Source organism: Podarcis erhardii (genome assembly GCF_964252035.2).
Source record: "Podarcis erhardii genome assembly, chromosome: Z".
NCBI classification, from domain to species: Eukaryota; Metazoa; Chordata; class Lepidosauria; order Squamata; family Lacertidae; genus Podarcis; species Podarcis erhardii.
The window spans coordinates 40,402,166-40,424,455 of NC_138504.1; the positions used below are offsets into that span (position 1 = coordinate 40,402,166).

At 43.8% G+C, this 22,290-nt stretch overlaps 1 protein-coding gene and 1 long non-coding RNA gene across 8 annotated transcripts in view; one reads left to right on the forward strand and one right to left on the reverse strand.

The window, feature by feature from the left end:
* The window catches only part of LOC309333863, a 30,516-nt gene extending 23,511 nt beyond the window's left edge, over positions 1-7,005 (reverse strand). For 4 of the 5 annotated variants that reach the window (XR_014152720.1, XR_014152721.1, XR_014152722.1 and 1 more), the window contains exon 1: positions 6,608-7,005. This is a non-coding gene — a long non-coding RNA (uncharacterized lncRNA). The remainder of the gene's footprint in view (positions 1-6,607) is intronic. The other variant, XR_014152719.1, reaches the window with a different exon arrangement.
* Positions 7,006-7,112: 107 nt separating this feature from the next.
* On the forward strand, positions 7,113-19,806 carry ZBTB43 (zinc finger and BTB domain containing 43). Of its 3 annotated transcripts, XM_081847679.1 has the most exons (3): positions 7,115-7,246; positions 8,219-8,415; positions 12,960-19,806. In XM_081847679.1, the coding sequence occupies exon 3, from the start codon at positions 12,972-12,974 to the stop codon at positions 14,361-14,363; it is 1,392 nt and encodes a 463-aa protein (XP_081703805.1). In that variant the 5' UTR covers positions 7,115-7,246; positions 8,219-8,415; positions 12,960-12,971; the 3' UTR covers positions 14,364-19,806. The 3 variants fall into 3 exon arrangements, with proteins under 3 accessions (XP_081703804.1, XP_081703805.1, XP_081703806.1); XM_081847678.1 differs by lacking the exon at positions 8,219-8,415 and having other exon boundaries at positions 7,113-7,246; XM_081847680.1 differs by lacking the exons at positions 7,115-7,246; positions 8,219-8,415 and adding an exon at positions 7,424-7,888.
* Positions 19,807-22,290: the final 2,484 nt, after the last annotated feature.

The following is a 22,290-nucleotide window of genomic DNA, read 5'->3' on the forward strand; positions in this document are numbered from 1 at the left end:
TTTGGCCAGCCAGAGTGTTATGGGATTGGGTGTTACATGTGTGGTTGTATGCACTTGGGCAAATCGTTCGGTTCTAGGATAATCCCATTTGCTCTGATTGGGGTGCAGATTGCAATGTATTGTGCTGCACCATTTGCTTTGCATATGTGAACCAAATAAACTCTGCTTAAAACCTGAATTGGCGTTTGCCTCCCTGTGTGCAGTCCATGCTCCAGAATATCCAAGTCACTTGCGGTCCAACACATTGAATCCAATGTTTACTTCCAGATACATGGCTATAGAAATTGCAACTCTTAAGACTGCTGCTTGTCGTCTCTGGCTGAAAACATAACTAGAGAGAGATCAAATCCTAACCCTGCTGACTTTAAATTCATTTTTAAAATAAAATGTGGCGTAAATGTACTGGTCCCGGGGGGGGGGGGGGGTTACCGTGAGGCGTGGTCAAAGTCCGGTCCTGGGCCGAGGGTCTGGAGCCTGTCCATCAAGGGGGAAGTGGGGTCCAAAGCAAGACGCCGGGCGTGGTTGGGAACTCCGGAGAAACAGGTCTGGGTGCTGGCAGAAACAGGTCTCCAACGTCCTTGCTCCCGCAACCTGGGACTGGGCTGACTGGCCTTTATCTCCTCTGAGGCCAGGGGCGGTCCCGGCCCAAAGGTGACCCGCCTCTCCTGGCCTTAAGGCGAGCACTCCTCCTGAGAGAACCCAGTTCCCTCTGCCTCTCTGCCCTGAGCCTCTGCAGCTCAGGAGAGGCTGGAGGGTTACTGGACCCAGGGGGAGGCTCACCTTCCCCTGACAGGGCTGGGAGAGGAGCACTTGCAGGTAATGGGCCCTCAATCACCTCAGGAGCCAGAGTGGATTCATCTGGTGTCTGCTCCTGAGGATCCGGCACAGGTGCAGGCGCTTCAGATTCAAGCCCCTGCCCCAGCTCAGCCGGCCCTGGAGGCGGGGACTCCTGTGCAGGCTGGGATTCCTCAGGTTCAGCCTCTGAATCAGATTCCCAGGCCATCACAGTAAATAAACTAAAAATGTTTCACCTTTTTAACAAAGTCCCTCTGTCTACCAGTTAGTTCTATCTGTCCTAGTTCACGTATTTTAGGATGAAGGGAGGAAGAAGAACAGACTAACGAGTGGCTGGAATGCGATCAAAGTGAAGAGAAATTCCAGCTGTTGAAAGTAAGGATCACTGGAACTCATAAGCATGTGTAAAGTGCCTTCCATTCAGTACTTATTATTATTATTGTTAATTGAATTTATATACCGCCCTATACTTGGAGGTCTCAGGGTGGTTCACAAAACAAGAGCAACATGAAACACCACAATATATATTATCAAAAGAAAAACAACCCTTCCTCCGAAGGAAACCCCCAACAACTAGGAACTCTTACAAGTTACTAAAAATGCTAAAAAACCGGGGTCTCTGTGACATTTGGGGTAAGCAAAACCCGGGAGACACCAGCCATACATTCCAATCCGGGCACCATGGTACAGTGTCCAGACTGGACAGCATTCTACTCACACAGGGTCTGATCCCCTCAGTGGAATCAACATTAAAATCACAGATCACGCCCCAGTAGAAGTCACCGTTAAAATAGGAGAAGGAACACAAACCACCCCATCATGGTCCTTCAGTCCCATCCTAGCTACAAATAAACAAATTAGAGAGTCTCACAAAAACTCTCCAAAACTACTTCAAAGAAAACGATGTAGACAATATAACAACCCCCCCTCCTATGGGACACAATGAAAGCGGTCACCAGAGGAACTTGCATAAAAGAGAAAGCATTCCATAAAAAACAAACCTCCTCAAAAAATAGCAAAAAAAACCCTCCTCAAACTTATAGAACAAAAAAGGAGAGACTCCCTAGAAATCAACAAAACAATGATCAGCATTCTATACTCTAAGCAATGTTTCTATGAATATGGAGGGGGAAACTCCAGATTACTAGCAAATAGATGTAGGAAAAAAGCACTCAAAACAAGAATACACTGCATAACCAAAAAAGATGGCAACATAACATTCTCCCCCAAATAAATAAACTCAGAATTTGCAGAATTCTACTCCAACCTATACACCTCCCATAACCCACCAAAGAAGGAAATCAGAAAATTTCTAGCAGAACTGACCATGCCTACCTTAACTGATGAGGAACAGGAATTCATGGACAGTCCTATCACCCCAGAGGAAATAGATATGGTCCTCAAAAACCTGAAACCACACAAAGCCCCAGGCCCAGATGGCTTCACAGCAGAATTCTATAGGAAATTCAAAGAACCCTTGATGCCCTACATGACCCGCCTATTCAATGACAACATAAAAGGGGGGCCCATCCCCAAAAACTGGACTCACTCCAAAACAGTCTCCATCCCCAAACCACTAAAAGACAGCCTCAAAGTAGAATCATACCGCCGAATCTCACTAATGAACCAAGACTACAAGATATTCACACCAATCTTTGCCAACTGCCTAAAAATCTTCATACACAACTTAATAGCCCCAGACCAGACTGGCTTTGTCCCTGGCTGCGATATAACAGACCCCATCAGGAAACTACTGAACCTGATCGAACACAGCAAGGCAACTAAACTCCCATTGATAATTATGTCCCTAGACATCCTCAAAGCCTTTGATTGCTTAGAGTGGAAATACATATTAGCAGTACTAACATGAAATTTGGCCGCAACTTCCTACAAATCCTCAAACAAATATACTCCCAAGCCTCAGCAAAATGCAGAACTAACAATACGGATTCTAATACTATAGCTATCCAAAGAGGCACGAAACAAGGATGCCCACTGTCTCCCTTATTTATCCTGGCTCTGGAACCCTTAGCAATCCGAATGCGAGCAGCCACAGACATCAAGGGAGTGGAAATAAAAGGCAGATCCTATAAATTAGGGTTCTTTGCAGATGACCTAATGGTCACAACACCAGACCCCATAAGCACAGCAACCTCCCTAATCAGAGAACTCAACACATTTGCAATGGTGTCGGGCCTACAGGTAAATTTTACAAAATCAGAAGCTATGTGCTTCAACCCCCCTTCTCACACCCAAAAAGAACTCACTAAGGTCACCAGAATAAAACTTTGCCACACCAAGTTCAGATACCTAGGGGTACAAATAACCAGAAACCTCAATAAATTGTACCTCCACAACTACAAGCCGCTTTGGAGACAAATTAACAAAGACCTAAAAAGCTGGGACGCAGGTGGCGTTGTGGGTTAAACCACAGCACCTAGGACTTGCCAATCAGAAGGTCGGCAGTTCGAATCCCCACCACGGGGTGAGCTCCCGTTGCTCGGTCCCTGCTCCTGCCAACCTAGCAGTTCAAAAGCACGTCCAAGTGCAAGTAGATAAATAGGTACCGCTCCAGCGGGAAGGTAAACGGCGTTTCCATGCGCTGCTCTGGTTCGCCAGAAGCGGCTTAGTCATGCTGGCCACATGACCCGGTAGCTGCACGCCAGCTCCCTCGGCCAATAAAGCGAGATGAGAGCCGCAACCCCTGAGTTGGTCACGACTGGACTTAATGGTCAGGGGTCCCTTTACCTTAAAGAGATGGAACAACATGAATTTCACTCTCTCAGACAAAATAGCCATGATCAAAATGATCACCCTTCCAAAACTAACCTACCTATTGCAAACCCTCCCAATCTGGATTCCCCCAACCCAACTCCACAGATGGCAGAGAAAACTACACTCTTTTATCTTCTCACATAAAAAACCAAGTATAAGCCCCAAATACCTCCACCTCCTCACCTCAGAAGGAGGATGGGGAATCCCCAACACAGAAGCATATTAGATTGCCAACCAAATACGCCATATAATCCCATATAAACTAGAAGATGAGACAAAACAATGGGTATACCTAGAGAGGGACACAAATGAAAATACCTGCACCACAGTGTACCCACTCCTCACAAACAAACAAAGAAAATTCCCACAACACTTAACAGGTACACACAGACCATGCTCAAAGCATGGAAAACAGAAATAGGCAAACTATCCCCAACCCCATCCCCACTAATCCCCCTGGCGTCCCACCTATTATTCCACAATGCAGCACAAAACCTCCAGATAAAAACCTGGCAAACAAAAGGCTTACCGTATTTTTCGCCCTATAGGACGCACTTTTCCCCCTCCAAAAATGAAGGGGAAATGTGTATGCATCCTATGGGGCAAATGCAGGCTTTCGCTGAAGCCTGGAGAGCGAGAGGGGTCGGTGCGCACCGACCCCTCTTTCTCTCCAGGCTTCAAGAAGCTCTGCGCAACCCTCAGGAGACCGGCTTCAAGAAAATCTTTAATAATAATAATAAAAAAACATTTTCCAATCTTGAAAAAAAAGAAAAAGAAAAACAACCCAATAACAATCTCCCCCCCCCCCCCAAAAAAAGAACCACATATTAAAAGGGCGTAGGATGTCAATCAGATCAACCAAAGACCTGGTTAAAAAGGGACACTTTTGCCTGGCACCTAAAGGTATGTAATGAAGCAGCCAGATGAACTTCCCTGGGAGAGCATTCCACAGACGGGGAGCCACTGCAGAGAAGGCCTGTTCTCGTGTTGCCACCCTCCGGACCTCACAAGGAAGATGCACACAAAGAAGGGCCTCAGAATATAATCTTGGTATCTCTGGCGGAGGAACGGGGGCGGGGGGAGCGCAGCGCCCCCAGCACCATCGGAGAGGGCGGTAACATCAGCATGCCATGCCCCCAGGACGCATACCACGCCCCCACGGGTGACATACCACTCCCCCAGGACACGCGCCATGCCCCCCGGGACACACGCCAGCCACGCCCTTGCCTGCTCTCCGCTGGAGCATTCAGCTTCGCCACTACTTGGTATCCGAGTAGGTTCATGTAGAAAGCAGCAGTCCTTGAGGTATTACCAGTGCTTTTTTTCTTTTAAAATGTTTAGGAGTACTCTAATTTTCCTACTCATATTGAAATACTGCCCGTCAATGAGGCCAAACTTAGATTCACAATATGTTTAGGTATGCGTACCCCTGCATCCCCCCAGAAAAAAGTCCTGGGTATTGCGGTATTATTATTATTATTATTATTATTATTATTATTATTATTATGGCTTTAAAGGTCCAAAGCAGCACTTATTATGGCTTTAAAGGTCCAAAGCTTCTTGGTTTACAAAATTATGTGCAATGTCTCTTTTTTCAAGTTACATTTTCTACAATCAGTTTCATTTGCTGAGACATTAGTGTTACAATAGGAAGAAAAGGTGGGAAGAGGTGGAGGGGGCCATGGTAGGTGGGGGTGGGGTCGGGTGGCGATGTTTCTATTTTACCTAATGTATGTGTGGGGTTTTGTGTCAGCGTCGCTTGTGCAAGTTCTCTTTGCTATTCGCTTGTCTTCTTTTGGTGTTGTGAGAGATTCAGGTTGGCCTAGGGTGTGGTTGTTTGTTTGTGATTGGCTGTGGTGAATTTTGTTTTCGTGTGTGAGTGGGGTGGGTGGGTGTTTTTGGATCAGGTTAACCATATTGATCTGTATGCTATTGGTAGATTCTTGTCGTTGTCTTGTTGGGCTGTGTATGTGATAAAGGGGAGCCATACCGGGGTGAAGGCGTCTTCTTCTATTTGTCCCCGTGTCAGTTTCAGTTTAGGCCCGGAAACTAATTGCATTGCAGCTGGACCAGGAACGGTGTATTATGCTCAAACCATCTTGCCCCAGTGAGCAACCTGGCCTCTGAATTCTGCACTAGCTGGTTTCAGAACTGTCTTCAAAGGCAGTCCTACATATAATCTAACCTAGATGGGACGCGGGTGGCGCTGTGGTCTAAGCCACTGAGCCTTGGGCTTACTGATCAGAAGGTCAACGGTTCGAATCCCCGTGACGGGGTGAGCTCCCGTTGCTCGGTCCCTGCTCCTGCCAACCTAGCAGTTCAAAAGCACGTCCAAGTGCAAGTAGATAAATAGGTACCACTCCGGCGGGAAGGTAAACGGCGTTTCTGTGCACTGCTCTAGTTCGCCAGAAGCGGCTTAGTCATGCTGGCCACATGACCCGGAAGCTGTCTGTGGACAAATGCCGGCTCCCTTGGCCTATAGAGCACGATGAGCATGCAACCTGAGTCGTCTGCAACTGGACTTAACGGTCAGGGGTACCTTTACCTTAACCTTTAATCTAACCTAGAGGTTACCAGAGCATAGACCACAGTAGTTAGGGGCGTAGCTGGGCCACCAGTCAAAGCTGATGGAAGGCACTCCTGAGCCTCAAATGACAGGAAAGATTCCAGGAGGACCCCCAAACTAAACTTCAGAGGAAGTGTAACCCCATCAAGAGCAGGAGACCTTGATGGGCAGGCCTATCTGGTCTACGTATGAAGTCCATAGCTGTCAACTTTCAGATTTGAAAATAAGGGACCAGCAGCCTCACCTGTCCCGGGGGCAGTCTACGGGATATCTAACAATCCGGGATAGCAGCGGGAAACGGCGCTGGAATAAGGGAATTTCCCGCCAAAAAAAGGGAAGGTTGACAGCTATGATGTAGTCTTCTTGAGAAGCTGAGACAAAGGGCCGGAATACAGCTCTTTCTAACTCTTATTTCATGCGATTTATTTGTGTGCGCGGGGGGAGGGGGCAGAAATTAAACTGGCAAGTTACTTAACTTTTATTTTTTCGCTTTCTATTTAGACAACGTCGGACCGCCTTGCAAAATATCGGACCTGACGAAATCGCATCGCTGATAGGGAACTTGCGCGCTCCTCCTTACCCCGTCCCGCCTCATTGCCAGAGGCTGCTGGACTACAACTCCCGTCACCCCCCACCGCTGCCCATACTGGCTGGGGCAGTGGGAGTTGTAGTCCAGCAACACCTGCAAGGATGTAGCTACACCCCTTCGCCCCCCCCGCGCCCCCCCCCCCAAGTTTGACTGAGCTCCTTGGAGGAAAGGCGGGATAAACATGCCGAATGACTTAAGGAGCCACATAGCCCCTTTCTTGCTTTCCCTTGGAATGGCCCGACTCTGTGGTCGAACACTCTCTACCTCCTCCCACCTCTATGGTTACCGGCGGGGGAGGGGGGAGATAATCCTTTTCCGCCACGTGACCTGGAAGAGGATGTGCGATAGAGGAAGAGAAAGAAAGCAGGCACTCACGCTTCCGGGTCTGGTTTGCTTGCTGCTGGAGGAGAGGATGCGGAGCTGCGAGAGCAGCAAGAGAAGGAGAAGCGCGGATATCTCGTCCACCATGTGAAAGAGGAGCGCCCGACGCCCCACTCCGAGGCTCCTTCCCCCCTGGTCAGGTGAGGGGTTCTCCTGTCCATCAGGCCAGTGTTTATTTATTTTGTGGAGGTGAGGATTCCTGAGAAGCGTAGGTAACGATGCTGTGGAAATAACACTAATTTTGGGAGGGAGTGGGGGGGGGGAGAGATGTCATGAGCATCTTTTTTTTTTAATGGAGCCCTCTTGTTCAGAGGTAGTCTACCTCCGGAAAGCAATGTTGCTCAGGTGGGGTGCGAAGCAGTGGTGCAGAGTTTTCTCCTTGATGTCATTTTTGTTAGTATTATCATTTCTGTGGTGCGTGCGTGTGTTTAGTCTGGCTAACGAGAAAGGGGTGTATCTATTAGCCCCCAGAGTTTAATGGATGCTCCCTGCCCAGAAGCAGTCTATCTCGAATGCCACAGTTCAGCAGCAGAACATGTGCCTGTGCATGTGGTAGAGCTCAGGTTCAATATTTGTTTTGCCTAGGTACGGTGGTGGTAAGAACCTCCTGCCTGCCTGAGAACCTTGGACAGCTGCTGCCACATCAGAATAGACAATACTTTAGCTTACACAGAAGACTAAGAATTTGACTTGTATCATGTTACGCATTTAGGAGGTGGGGAAAACCAACAGGGAAGAGTGTTCACCATCATGTCCTCCTTCATTTCCTTCATTTGCAAGAGGTGTGTAATAATTATTTTTAGTGCTCATGCACTTTGAATCAAGAGACTCATCCTTGAGACAGCAAAACTAGCTTCTGCAGAGGAGCTGCTTAAACAGTATTGCATGCTATCTGATAAATTAACCTTTATCATGTAGCAATGAACTTTTTATCATGTGGTATGCAACGCTGCTTAAGCAATTCCTCTGAAGCAACTGGTTTTGTTGTATCTAAAAACACAGTGAGTCCTTGTAAAATCTGATTCCTGTGCACTTTTGAAGTTTTCTCCTTGAGAACTAATGCCTCTTCTCCCTCCCTCCCTCTCTTTTCTTTTTGCTTACTCTGGAAGCAGAAGCTGGACTAGATGAACCCCTTATCCAATCCTCTGAGGCTTCTATTTCATATTAAGCTGCTCCCCAGAAAGTGTTGAGTATTAGTAATGCTGTGGCTGCAAACCAACTTTCTTAGAAGTCCCAGCTAAGTTATTCTGAGTAATCATGTATGCATGAGATATCTCAGTTAAAAGGTGGACCTTAATGACCCTCTAAGGTAGGTCAGTATTATCTCCATATTGCAAACAGGGGTTTGACTGAACTTGGGAGAACAGTGAAATATTTATAGCTGCATGGCTTTTGGTAAGATTTGAACTGGAAAGCTTCAAGTTTACAGCTCAGTCTCTTACTCACTCTGCTGCTTTGTGTCAGCAGCAGATGGGAAGTTGTAGTTGAAAACATCTGGAGGAAACAAGTTTGGCAAAGGCTGCTTTATATTAATTGGGGAGGTGATGAGAACTACATTTCCCTTCCCTGAGGAGGAGGAGGAGAGCAAAGCTCATGTGGATCCATGGTCCCATTTGATGTGTACGTTTGGGATGCAAGTGCTGTGTTTGTTTGGATTGCTAGTTTTTGATCCCCTTGCCTTCCTTATTCTTACATACACATCAAGTCTTCCTGGAATGCATCCCTTTTACTTTTCAAGAAATCATACAGTTTCAATTTGTTTGCCCAGATTTCTCAACTAGTCTCTAGCATTGTTATGTGGCCTGCAATTCTTTCAAAAAGTCCAATGAAATGTTTCCAGTAAAACTCCTCTTTTTTGGCTGAAAGTATCATTTTACTAGTTCTTTAAAAAAAATCACAGATCTCTCCCATAAGAAAAGCCCTGCCAGATCCCAAAAGGTCAAGCTAATTCACTGTTCTTCAACCCTGGGTCCCCAGACGAGGTTGGACTACAACTCCCATCATCCCCAGCTATTTTAGCCAATGGGAATTGTAGGATGATGGGAGTTGTTGTCCAACATATGGGGACCCGAAGCTGAAAAGCATTGGCTGTAATCCACCATCTTGCTTCCTGCAGTGGCCAACCAGATACTTCTGGAAGCCCTTAACCAGAGCATAAGATCAACAGCTCTACCCCAGCCTCTGTTCTTTAGAGACATACTGGCTTTGAATACGGAGTTGCTAAATAGTCATCCTGGCTTAGAGGGATTGATAGACCTCTGCTTTCCCATGCTTTCGGCTAATCCCTTTTTAAAGCCATTTAATGTAGTGACCAACAGCATGTCTTGTGACAGTGGGAAGAGTTCTGCTGTTAGTTGTCTTTTAATTTTACCAAAGCAAAACTCTAGAATTTGAGTTATTTATCTTGTTTTACTGTGCTGCCTTTTCTCTTGGCACTTTTATTTAATTTATTTATTTTTATTTATTTTTGCTTTAGAAAAGCCATAAGCACTTTCTCATGATTTAGCAAGTTGCTGTTGCTATGGCAACAGGTGTTTTCTCAACAGAGCCAAGTTCCTTTCTACCTCAGAGATGCTCTTAATGCATTCAGAGCTGCTTAGAGTTTGTCTGCCTGTGACATTAGAGTAGTCATTACTTGCTCGACCTCTGTTCCTTAAATCCCCTGTTTCTCATACATGTCTGCAATCTGAGACCTAGGTGTAGCATCACCATAAACGATGCCTTCTGTTGTGTGCCTGATGCTTATAGCAGTGAGTAATTTTAAAAATAGACCACATGGAAAAGAAATAGAGGAATGAAGCCTGATTACTTCTGATTACTAGTGGTTTTACTATTTATACCTGGGTTACCTGTTCGTGCTGTCTTCGAATTATGTTGGATAATGTTAGGAAAGTTTTTAATGTTTGAAGTTTTATTCTGTTTAATACTCTGTTGGGAGCCGCCCAGAGTGGCTGGGGGAACCCAGCCAGATGGGTGGACTATAAATAATAATTAATAATAATGTAATTATTATTATTATTATCAAGCACCAACAATGTTATAAAATAAATAAAAAAGGAGAGTTTTGTAGTTTCTCTTTTTTATTTATACTATATCTGTATACTATTTTATCTTGTATTTATTAAGGGATTGTTAGTTTAACTTCATAATAAGGTTCCATTTTGCGATATAAGCCAATGTGATATTGACAGATAAAGCAGGGACAGGGAGCTGAAGCCAAACCCAGCTTCCAAAGGCTTCTCAGCACAGGTCCTGAACCTAAGCCCTGTTTCCTTTTATATAATTTATTGCTTCAGTGGGACAAATCTATTTCAGAACTCATTGGCTTGGATTCTTTTTTCCTTGCAAGTTTTTGTATTTGTTTCTGATTTAACACTTGGCAGATTTCTCTTGAGCTTGATAGACCTCAATTTAAAACTTATGCACCCAAAATCAAAAAGGTGCTAAACTGATAAACCATTGTTGTTGTTGTTTTCCTTTTTTTAGTACTTACTCCTAAGATGTGAACTTTAGGTGTCATGACAAGTAATTGTCTTGCAGCTTCATGCCACCAGCACCTGCCTTTTCTGTTTAGAAAATCCTGGAGGAAGTGCTGGCTGGCTGGAAACCTGAACAGGAACACTCATGGGAAGGGGCAGAAGATACTCTTAAACATTTTGTTGCAATGCCCATTTGTTACTCAACACTGATTTACAAAAACTACTAGGCTTATAAAACATGAGCAACATATTTATGTTCTCATAGAAACAGAGCTGGAAGGGACCTCAGAGGTCATCCAGTGCAACCCTCCTTCTCATGTGGAAAATCCCATTACACATCACTAATTAAAAAAAAGGCTACCATGCAGTCCGTTAGAAGATGGAGGCAGATCCCAGGCAGTCTGTTAGATTGCCAAGTAGCTTATAAAGTCAGGACATTTTTACTAACATTTAGTCAAAGTCCCCTTCCTTGTTATTTGAACCTGTTGAGTCCCTATCCTCTAGAGCAGTGTTTCCCAACCTTGTGCCTCCAGCTGTTTTTGAACTACAACTCCCATCATCCCTGACTAGCAAGACCAGTGGCAAGGGATGATGGGAATTGTAGTCCAAAAACAGCTGGAGGCACAAGGTTGGGAAACACTGCTCTAGAGCAACAGCAAACAAACCTGCTTTGTCAACTGTGTCTGGAGACACTTGCAGTGACATCAGGTGTCAAATGGGAGAAGCTGCTCCAACTGCTCTTTGCTTCAGACAGCTACAGGGCTAGGGGACAAAGGTGTCCCTCACTCCTTCTCTTGCTAACAAGAACAAATAAGATAAGCTGTTTATAGTGTCATTCTTGGAAATGTAACAATAATTGACCAGTCAGTTGACTAGCAGGCTTTACCCTAATCCAACAATAGTGAGCGGGGTGCCTCTCCATTTTTTCTGGGCTATAGCACCCAACAGTGACAGGCAGCAAGGCCTATTGAAAGGAAAGATGGGCACAGTAGTATGTAACATTTGAAAGGCAATACACTGAGTACCCCTGTACTACTCTTGTCCTGTGTGCCACTCTGACAGCACAGGGCCACTGCAGGGCTTAGATCTTAGATTCTCAAAATCAGAGAAGATCTTTACTTGTTCTAAGATGTTAAAACAACCTTTAATCCTTATCTTAATTAGCCTCAGCTACTTGTATTCTGTGCAGATCCCATGCATAATACTGACTTTCTTAAAGTAAAGGTTGGAGGGTTTAATATGGATGGAAACAAGAATTGATACCTGCTTTTTTCTGCTATATATACTTAGAATGTTTCTAGTACCAGATTGTACAGCACCTGTAATTTGAGAGAGATGCAGATCAGGGCTGAGAAAACCCCAGCTCCCTACTTCCCCTTGGAGTGCCAATAAAATGTGATGTAGACATTTAGAAATAGTGGCTTTTCTCCCCATGCCCTAACTCCAAGCTGTCACCTGAGATCAGCCTTTCAAAGCCCAGTGCCCTCAAGATATTTTGGACTACAACTTCTATCACCTCTGACCTTTGGCTATGCCTAGCTATTGGAAGCAGATTGCAGTTCAAAACATCTGGAGGGGCAGCAGGTTGGCAAAGTCTGCCCTAGACCCTTCTGAGCATTTGTGTTACTATTGCTACCACTAAAGCTTCCATTTTATAGTCCTTTCATGGGTGCATTCTTGTGAGAATCTTTGATGCATATTTATGCATTTATTTGGGTTTCTAGCCTGCCCCATCCCAAAGTACTCAGAGCTAATAATATTTAAGTGGATCTGCCCTCTCCTAATGTTTGACTGCTAAAAGACAGTTGGAATGAAAATATTTTATGTGTACAAAAGCTTGCAGTACAGTGGTACTTCTGGTTATGAACTTAATTTGTTCCGGAGGTCCGTTCTTAAGTTGAAACCATTCTTATCCTGAGGCGGCTAATGGCACCTCCCACTGCGCAACTTCCGCTCGCATCCTGAGGCAAAGTTTGCAACCGGGAGCAACTACTACTTCCGGTTTAGCAGAGCTTGTAACCAAAAGCATGCGTAACCAGAAGCGTTCGTAAACCAGAGGTCCCACTGTACTGAAAAGTGGAGATGGAGAAAGTCTGCTTCAAGTTTGCAAATAGCTGCAAACTTGCAAATAGCCATTCATCTGTGGCAGGTCGCAATTGGATCCAAATTTTGAAAACTCATAGAGAAAGTTGGTTCTTTCAGGTTTTCAGAATGGCAGAAATGGACATGAAAGGCTTGTAAAAAAGTGTGTGTGTGCGTGTGCGCGCGCGCGTGCGCGCGTGCACACATGTGCTAATACATTTGGGGGGATTTATTTATTTGCAAAGTTGGGTCCACTTTCATAGTCTTGAAAACCAATGTTCATCTTTTGCAGCACACTGATGAAATGGAGCCTGGAACAAATTCTTTCAGAGTGGAGTTCCCTGACTTCTGTAGCACCGTTTTGCAGAAGCTGAACCAGCAACGCCAGCAAGGGCAGCTCTGTGATGTTTCTATTGTTGTTCAGGGACATTTGTTCCGAGCCCACAAAGCTGTCTTGGCAGCCAGCTCCCCTTACTTCTGCGACCAAGTGCTCTTGAAAAACAGTCGACGGATTGTTCTGCCTGACGTCATGAACCCCAGAGTGTTTGAGAACATCCTTCTGTCAACTTACACTGGGCGCCTGGTGATGCCTGCGCCAGAGATTGTCAGCTACCTCACAGCGGCAAGTTTTCTTCAGATGTGGCACGTGGTAGACAAATGCACTGAGGTGCTGGAAGGAAACCCTTCCGTTCTTTGTCAAAAGTTGAATCGTGCCAGTGACCACCAGTCCCCCAGCAGCAGTAACTACAATGGCCTGGTGGAGAGCTTTGAGATAGGGTCTGTGGGGCAGGCAGATTTCCACAAAGTGCAGGATGGTGAAAATGAAGAGGAAAGCTCAAAAGATGAACTGTTGTCTCAGCTCACAGAACATGAGTATCTCCCCAGCAATTCTTCAACGGAACATGACCGTCTGAGCACAGGGATGACAAGCCAGGATGGAGAGGAAGGAGCAAGCGACAGTGCTGAGTATCAGTACGCCAGGCCCCTTTACAGCAAACCGAGCATCATGTCTCACAAGCGGTGGATCCATGTGAAGACAGAGAGGTTTGTGCAGGACTGCGAAGGGGTGGAGGTGCATGGCCCTTACGATGAGCAGCAGGTGTCTGAATCCATGAATGCCATTCAGGTGAGCCACTCTGTCCCGACGTCTGGCCCCGAAGACCTTCGTGTCAATGAAAAAAAGATGGAGACAGAGTTTGGTGAGCAAGCCAATGAAAGCAATTACGATGAGCAAGTGGACTTCTACGGCTCTTCCATGGAAGAGTTTTCTGGGGAAAGGGCCGATGGGACACTCAGCCTTCAGAGACAGGATGCTGGGGTTGCTGCAGGTTATGGAGATAGCATGGACGTTCCCTCGGGGATCAAGGAAGAAAATGCCCTGTCTGGGTTCTCCACAGCTGACAAACTTTACCCCTGCCAGTGTGGCAAAAGCTTTACCCACAAAAGCCAGAGGGACCGCCACATGGGCATGCACCTTGGCCTGCGGCCTTACGGTTGTGGCGTGTGTGGTAAGAAGTTCAAAATGAAGCACCACCTTGTTGGCCACATGAAAATTCACACGGGCATCAAGCCTTATGAGTGCAACATTTGCGGGAAAAGGTTCATGTGGAGGGACAGTTTTCATCGGCATGTAACGTCTTGTACAAAGTCATACCAAGCCTGTAAGGTGGAGCAGAACACTACTGAGATGAATTGAAAACAGGTGCCAGGCAGTGGGATGGGGAGAGTGTATGGGAAGGGAAAAGGCAGAGAGAACCAGATTACATAACTGCATCATAGAGTAACACAGAATGTATATGTTGCACAGAGTGTGCCATGTACTACGCTGCTGAGATTCTGGGTGGTTGTGGTTTTTTTTAAAAAAAAAAATCCTATAGCACAAGTGGGATCACCTGTGGAGGCAAGCAGGGAATTCTGCCCAGGCTACAAGTAAGGAGGCAAGTTTGAGTGGTGGTACTTTAGTGTAATTATAATTATTGCTATTTATTATTCTTTGTGTTTTGGTAGCACTTGAGGAGAGGGGTTCCCTCTCATCTCATTAGTGTTCTCTGCTCTCAGTGAGTCTGCATATAGATAGCTGCACATCCTGAGCGCCTTGGATGGATGACTGTAGTCCCATGTTCAGAAGTCCTTGTGATTTTGTTCAGCCAAATAGATATATGAGCAGTTACCTTTTTTGAACCAAAGGGGCAATTATAGATACTTTAACACAAGTTGCTAGACAACTTTCAGGGGCCGACAGCTTTAACAAGCGGCTGCTTTTTTAATCAGTCAAGCTTTGAGTTCCATTGACTGGCTCTGTTTATCTTGGCAGAGTGATTCTGCGTCATGCTTATTTTTTAATTCTTTTGTAAAGCAGTTGGCTATTTTGTGATGGACACTTTATATAGAGACAGATTAAACTATAACCTCATCTCTCTCCAACTCCTCAGCCCCTCTCCCTGTTGTGCCTCATACAGCTAGCCAGTCTGCACTTTTGACTGCCACAATAGTGAGTATCATGCTTGCTCCCCAGTTGGAGATTAAAATGCTCTTTTTCTGGCACTTGAGATTCCAGGCAGACATCTGTCCAGTTTACATTTTTTTCTGTTTTGGAGTATTTGCTTTGGGAAGTGTTGGTTAGGTACCAGGACTTCAGAGAACAAAATCCAATGTACTGAATTCTGTGTCACGGTTTGCAATGAACACTTTTGGTACTGATCTCCTCACTTAACTCAGGTGGGGAGCCATGAGGGACTGAGGCTGGGGAAACAGCTCTAAAGGAACTTACTCTGCATCACTCTCTAAGGAAGCTGCTTGATGATTAAGAATCAAAGAATGGCTACTGCTGGATGCTCCCCAACGGTGCTGTGCAGACATCTCCAAACCTGGAAGCAGCTTGTGGATTTCTGAACATGATTCTTATCCTCTGTGAAGGAAGAATTTTTAAACACTGGATACCTTTTTTTGTAACCACAAGTAGTTTTAAATTTTTAAAACTAGAACTGCTGTTATATTCCTTCCTTCTCACTCCTTTTGTCACCCCAACTACAGGGTGAATGCACAAGATGGAAGAAACTTGGAACGGTCAAAGCATTTGTGCTGCTGTTTGATAGTAATTGGGGTGCAGAAATCCCCCATATTTGCTGTGGACAGAGGTTGTCATAATGTTGATTGGCAAATGAGGTGTTTCCTTAACAGAATACTCTGCCGGTGCCAAGGAGGCTTGCTAGTGCCAAGGCATGTCATTCCGCCCCCCCCAAACTTCAGCCTGAATAGAAAAAGAGGTGGGGAGATTGGTGGACCTTGTGCATATTCACATAGGCAAACATTTCTGGGGTTATTACCCTCTTCCCTTAACTACAGAGTTTAAACAAACTTTCCATGTGATAAGCTGGGCCTGGAATATGAGTGTCTGGCACAAATATGGGTTTGGTTGTTTGGTAAGGTTGTAGTGCTGCAACTTCTCCTTTGGTGGAACTATTTAATGGCTTTTACTTACAAAAAAAAAACATGTTAAAAGCTTTTCTAAATCAACACAAGATCAATTTTTGATATATCTTCCCCCCCCCTCAGTCATCGGCAATCCATTTATGATATTGTTGTTGTTGGCACATGCAACAAGAAATAATCTGCTGTTTTCCCTGCTTAGATGAGCTCAGCAGCACACCAGAGTGGAAATGGCTGTCACTAACTTGAACCCTACCAAACAAGTTAGCCCAACAGGGATCTTCTTGCTAACACTGTAACCTGCTAAATGTATAGAAGCACTTTGTATTTAAAAACAAAACAAAAACCATTTCTAAATGTTTTTTTTAGAACTTCCAAGATAGATATATATATTCCCTCTGGTTTGTTTTCTTATTCATGTTGTCCGTTCAATTTTTTCCTTGTCTTCAATCTTGAAATTTTATATTGATAAGAAGCTTTTGGTTTATATGAGCACAGGGTCTGGGGTTTGTGTAAGAAGAACTGATCCTAAGGGTCTGCTTTTAGTTTTGTCTTCTTTTTTTTAAAAAAATCCTTATTGCCTTAGAATCTCCTTGAAGCCATTTTATTTGCAGGTGTGGGGAAACTTGGACTGCCCAGTTGCTGCTGAACTACAGTTCCCATCATCCCTGACCATGGTTGCTGGCTGATTGGAGTTGTAGCTCAAATATTCCCTGCTCCTGTTCTTTGGGCTCTGTTGGGGAAAAGAGGGCCTGTACCTCTTATGGCTCACCACAGCATTTCTCAGCTTTCCTTGCGCTGTGACCTCACTCAAACGTTTCCTCTGTGCTGCCAATCTAGCCATAGCAAATGGAAGGAAGGATCAACCTGCCCCATTCTGACTGCCAACATTTTCTACCTGCCCTGCTATTGTGCTCTTAACTGCTTCTTGATGTGACACATTTAAGCAGGCAAAGCTTTTCCTGCAATGGAGAACTGGGAGTGGGGAAACCTCACCTGTTTAAATGTTGCATGTTAATCAGCTACAAGAGTCACTGGAGCAGAGGTCTGACAACCCTACTCCAAACCAGAGTTCCTTCAGGCCTGCCACAAAAGCTGTTTTGCTTAATCCACTGGGGAGTTCTTCTGTACAGGCACCATAGATGGGAAGCAAATGGTTCTCCTTTTGCTTCATAAGGACTTGTGCATATAGACTTATTGGCTGGATTATCTCCCTCTATTAGCTTGATGCCTTCTCTGGACAGGACATACAGAGGTCAATTGAGTTTAGGAACAGTTTTTTAATAACCTATGACTACAGAGCTTTGAAATGTAGGTAAGATGGTATGGGGTTTCCTACTGGAGTGTAAGATATAAAAGAACCTTTCACTGTCCCAGTTCTCATGTCATGGTAACCCAATGGCACCTGCTTCGCTTCTCCCCTTGGCTTAGTGGTATGTCAACCTGTCTTGATTTGCTCCAACCAAGACTGTGATTGGTAAACCAACAACAAACCTTAGTTTCACTTTGTGGTTTGTTTTGGAGCAAAACAAATCACGTTCCGCTGTTCAGTCATAACGTTAATCCCAGAGATTGTGGTTTCTTGCTCTTGACTTGTGCTAATGGAGGAGGAGTAAATCAGGAGCTATAGGTTAATTATGGTTCACCATGATGTGTGAATACTGCCATTTTCACTTTCAGTGTTAAATACATGGGGGGGGGGGATATTCTCTCCAGGAACTTGGACTGCAATCCTGGGCCAGTTCAGAAAATGGGTGTGATGGTGTTAAGTTCCTGATGGCGGCAGTTCCAAACTGACTGGCTTACACATAGTTGACTGGTCATTATTCTTTGGCCCTTTGTATTGGGTTGTGTGGGAAATTCCACCACAAGTAGCTACTGGGAAAGGTTAGGCCCAAAGCTTGGAATTTGTACCCCTCCCAACAGTTCTGTTCATGGGCCCATAATTTTGTGCATAAGAGAGATGAAAGAGCAATATAATTTACCACCATGCTATGCTAAGTTCCCTTTATTAATAAGGGAAGTGCTAACTAATGATGCCTTGCCAACAAATCTGTAAAAATTTTATGCTACTACCATCCTTGTCATATTTGGGGTGCATTATGTGACTTACATTCAAAAATGAAACACGACTTTGAAATTGTATAGAATGCTTTGGTATCAGGGACATGCTTCACTTTTAGAGCAACCTTCCTCAACCTGGTGCTCTCAAAATGTATTGGACTACAACTCTAGTCAGCGCCAGACAACATGGAAGCGCACCAGGGTAAGGATGGGAAATGGGGAGAAAAAGCCCTTGGATACATTTGAAGTAAAGCCCCATCTGCACTATAGATTTAAAACAGCATCATACCACTTTAAACAGTTATGGCTTCCTCCAAAGAATCCTGGAAACTGTAATTGATTGCAGGTGCTGAGAGTTATTAGAAGACCCCTTATTCCCTTCATAAAACTACATTTCCTGGAATTCTATGGGAAGAGGTATTGATTGTTAACCTAGAATTCTTTAGGGGAAGCCAGGACTGTTTAAAGTGGTATGATACTGGTTTTGCTTTATAGTGCAGATGGGAGTTGAGTCTTGAAAAGGGCAACTAGGATAGTATATCACTTTATTTCATTATAGCTTTTGGTGGTCCGAAAGCACACAGTGCAAGTAGATAAATAGGTACCACTCCGGCTGGAAGGTAAACGGCGTTTCCCTGCACTGCTCTGGTTTCGCCAGAAGCGGCTTAGTCATGCTGGCCACATGACCTGGAAAAACTGTCTGTGGACAAACGTCGACTCCCTCGGCCGAGATGAGCGAGCGCCGCAACCCCAGAGTCCTCTGCGACTGAACTTAACTGTCAGGGGTCTCTTTACCTTTACTATATTCATGCTGATTTGTGAAGCTAAAACTGCTGGGTTTGGGAACTCTGTTTTTCCTGATCCTTAAAGGATTTTAAGAGGTATTAACCACAGACCCTGAGTGCTTAACGGGTGATTTGTCAACACTTTGCTAACACAGCATGCTTCACAAGTTGAAAAGAGTGTAGATTTACTGTAAAGACTGCTTCTGGCATTCCCCACCCCTTCAAAGTGGCAAATCTTATGTGTTGAATGTTTTAGGGCAGATGCTATTTCTAAATATAAGAGTCTATTTTAAAAAAAATATTTGTTTTTATCTGGTAGTGGAATGTTCATACATTCTGTAAGCATACACATTTTAATTCAAATATTTCTATTTAATTTGGATAGTTAAAATCATTAGGACTAGCAGCTGGAGCCCTGAAGGCAAAGAGCTGAAAAATGATTTGCATATTAACATTTCTTTTTAAAGCAAGGTCATTGTCATACTTCTTTGCTTGAAAGCTGCTTCCTGCATCAGCCACTGCTGCTTTTCTTCAACTTTCCCTTCTGGGCTCCACTATATTTCTTAAATAAATGTAACTGTTCATATGCGAGTGAGGTGAACCTTTCTTGTTCCTCTAAAAAAAATTCCCCCTCAAAAGCATTGTCACTTGTAATATTACAGTTCCATATCCTGTTGATCTTCTGTGAGTTGTTACACCTATATTGCAAAGGATGGATAATTTGATATCTCTTTTAATATTGCTGTCCTAATAATGTACAGCATGGTTTTATGTGACATTACTGTTTCATTGTTTTCTTCTTATAGAAGAGTCTGTTGGTCTTTTGTATAACATGTTTTAATAAATGTTATCTGTCTTTTCCCCCCCTGGATTTTTACATTTATTTATCAAAAAATATCATTGCACTTGATAATACACATTATAGGTCTTGAAAACTTTATTGTGGCTTAATGGGCTTGCTGCAGGATGGAAGTCTGTGAAAGCTTATGCTAGACTTGTAAATACGCCAACAAATGTTACTTTCCTGCCACCACCTCCCTCCAGAAAAATACCAACCCTGATTTCCATGCTGGATGGAACTGAAGAACTGCATTGCAAAATTAGGAGAAGTGCAAATTTGAAAGGTGACCTGCATTTTCGATTGCTTGTTTCAAAAAATGCAAGTTAGGTAGGTCTGTCTTTAAGGGCAGACAGAATTGAATTTCACCCTGATTTCTGCTCTTAGATTACTAAAAAAAAAAGTTGACCAGTTGGACTGGCAGAGGAAGAATGGATCACTTGGTCCTCTCTCCATCAAACTCTGTTGTATTTCCATGCCAATCATGGAAGAGGGGACTTTACTTCCTCTGGCTAACACAGGAACCAAATGGGCTGGCAGAGGAGGAATGGGCCAATGCACCCTTCATCCACCAGCCTGGATACTCGCCTACATGGAATTCCTCGTCACCTATGGCTATCAAGTGAGTTCTTAAGTAAAAAACCTGACTCAAAGTGGAAAGAAAGTTACAACTTGTAAGATGCTTTGTGTGTTTGTTATAACAAGCTAACATGACTACCACTCTGAAACACCTCTGATTCGAAGTGACTTTAAAATGGAAATTGAAGCCTGGGCTTGTGCTAAATTTTGTATCAGAATGGGTGCTTTGTTGTATTTTTGTGTTACGTACAGAGCCTGGTGAGAAAAGCAGGAAAAGAGAAGCAATAGGTGAGCTTTTGTCTGCTTACGCACCATGCATTTAAAGCACAAACCTACATAAAAAAACACACCTGGGAAGTGTAGTTTGAGGCTGCTGAAAATTGTAGATCTTTGCGGGGTAAACTACAGTTTCCAGGATTCTTTGGGGAGGGTGCTGTTATGACATTTGCTTACGTTCAGCGTTGCGCTATGGTGAATTTTCCATCAGTCCAAATTTTCTCCTTGTGCAATTGAATGTTACCTCCCTTTTTGCCCCCTGCATGCCTACTAAATCTGCTCTGGGGGTTCGCCAAACACACTGGAACAATTTGGGAGATGGTGCAGGGCACAAGGTGGCAGAAATGTTGGGAGAAAGGTGGCAGATAACTGGTTTCTGATATGCACAAAAATAATGTGATACCATTGTGAACAACATGAAGACTAGCCTCAAGGAAAGATGTCCAGTTCCACTCATCAATGTTCAAATGAATACAGGGAAAAATACAAGGATAAGTAACTTAACACTGTAGTCACAACAAACGGAATTTAATTTCCCCATTTTGTCAGGGTATTCATATTTGGAAGTTTCTTTCCAAAACATTAAAAAGATATATCCAGTCTCAACAAATTTGCCCTCTATACAGCTGTCATAACTGACATTCCGTGCTCTGGACCAAGAAGAATGTTTGCTTTCCAAACAAAGTGGGTGAACTTCAACTTAAATCAGGTCACTTTGCTAAATCCACAGTAAATTCAATATTCATGCATAAGAACCTTCTTGCTCTACACAGTTTTGAAATAGTGAACATGTTGATTCAGTGCCCTTTCCAAGTTTCTTCACAGAGGGGATATTGTGTGCTGTATGTGTGTGTGTGTATATATATATATATATATATATATATATATATATATATGATCTGTTGTGCATGAATAGTTCAAGTCTAGCATGTAGAAAACCTGTAGGAAAAGCTAGAATAGGGATTCAATGTAAATTATACACATTTAAACATTTAAAACAAAAGAAACCCCTTTCTTAGTACCATGTCATCGTTTTGACCTAGCTGTTGATATAACCAAATCCTGAAGCAAAATTGAGATTAGGCTGTTCATGGTAGGATTAATTGTACTATAATCATGTGGCATTATATTGCTTGCTGAATATGGCCATAAATATTTTTCAAATCACAGAAGCATCCTACAAGGTCTATTGAGATGAGGTCTTAGTTAATATCACCTAACCTTTTGGTTTGCCTTTCTGGCCTTTGCTGATTTGCTCAGCTGGTGTGATGTGTTTAGAAACATTACTTTTCTTCTTACTGAAAATATCTACATGATTAATTCGAAGCTGTGTGAAATCTTTGCTTTACGCTTCATAATCAGGCTTGCTAGTGATGTACCTGAGACACTTTGGAAATTCTACCACGTTGAACAGTTGTGAAAGTTATTTATACTGTATAGTTCCTATTTCCTAAAGGAGAGGAATTTCTGGAGCATAACACAACTTTTTTACCCTACACCATAGAAACCCACAGTGTAAACACCCACATAAATACTGATTATTAAGTACACACCAAGCCAGAATGAATTGTGATCTTACTAACCTCCATGTCCCTGGAGATACCAGTCACTGAGAGTTCATGATTATAAGAATCTAATGCTCAGCTTTAATC

Coding starts and splice junctions, on each gene's coding strand:
- ZBTB43 (XM_081847678.1), top strand. CDS start 12,972: ATGGAGCCTGGAACAAATTCTTTCAGAGTGGAGTTCCCTGACTTCTGT.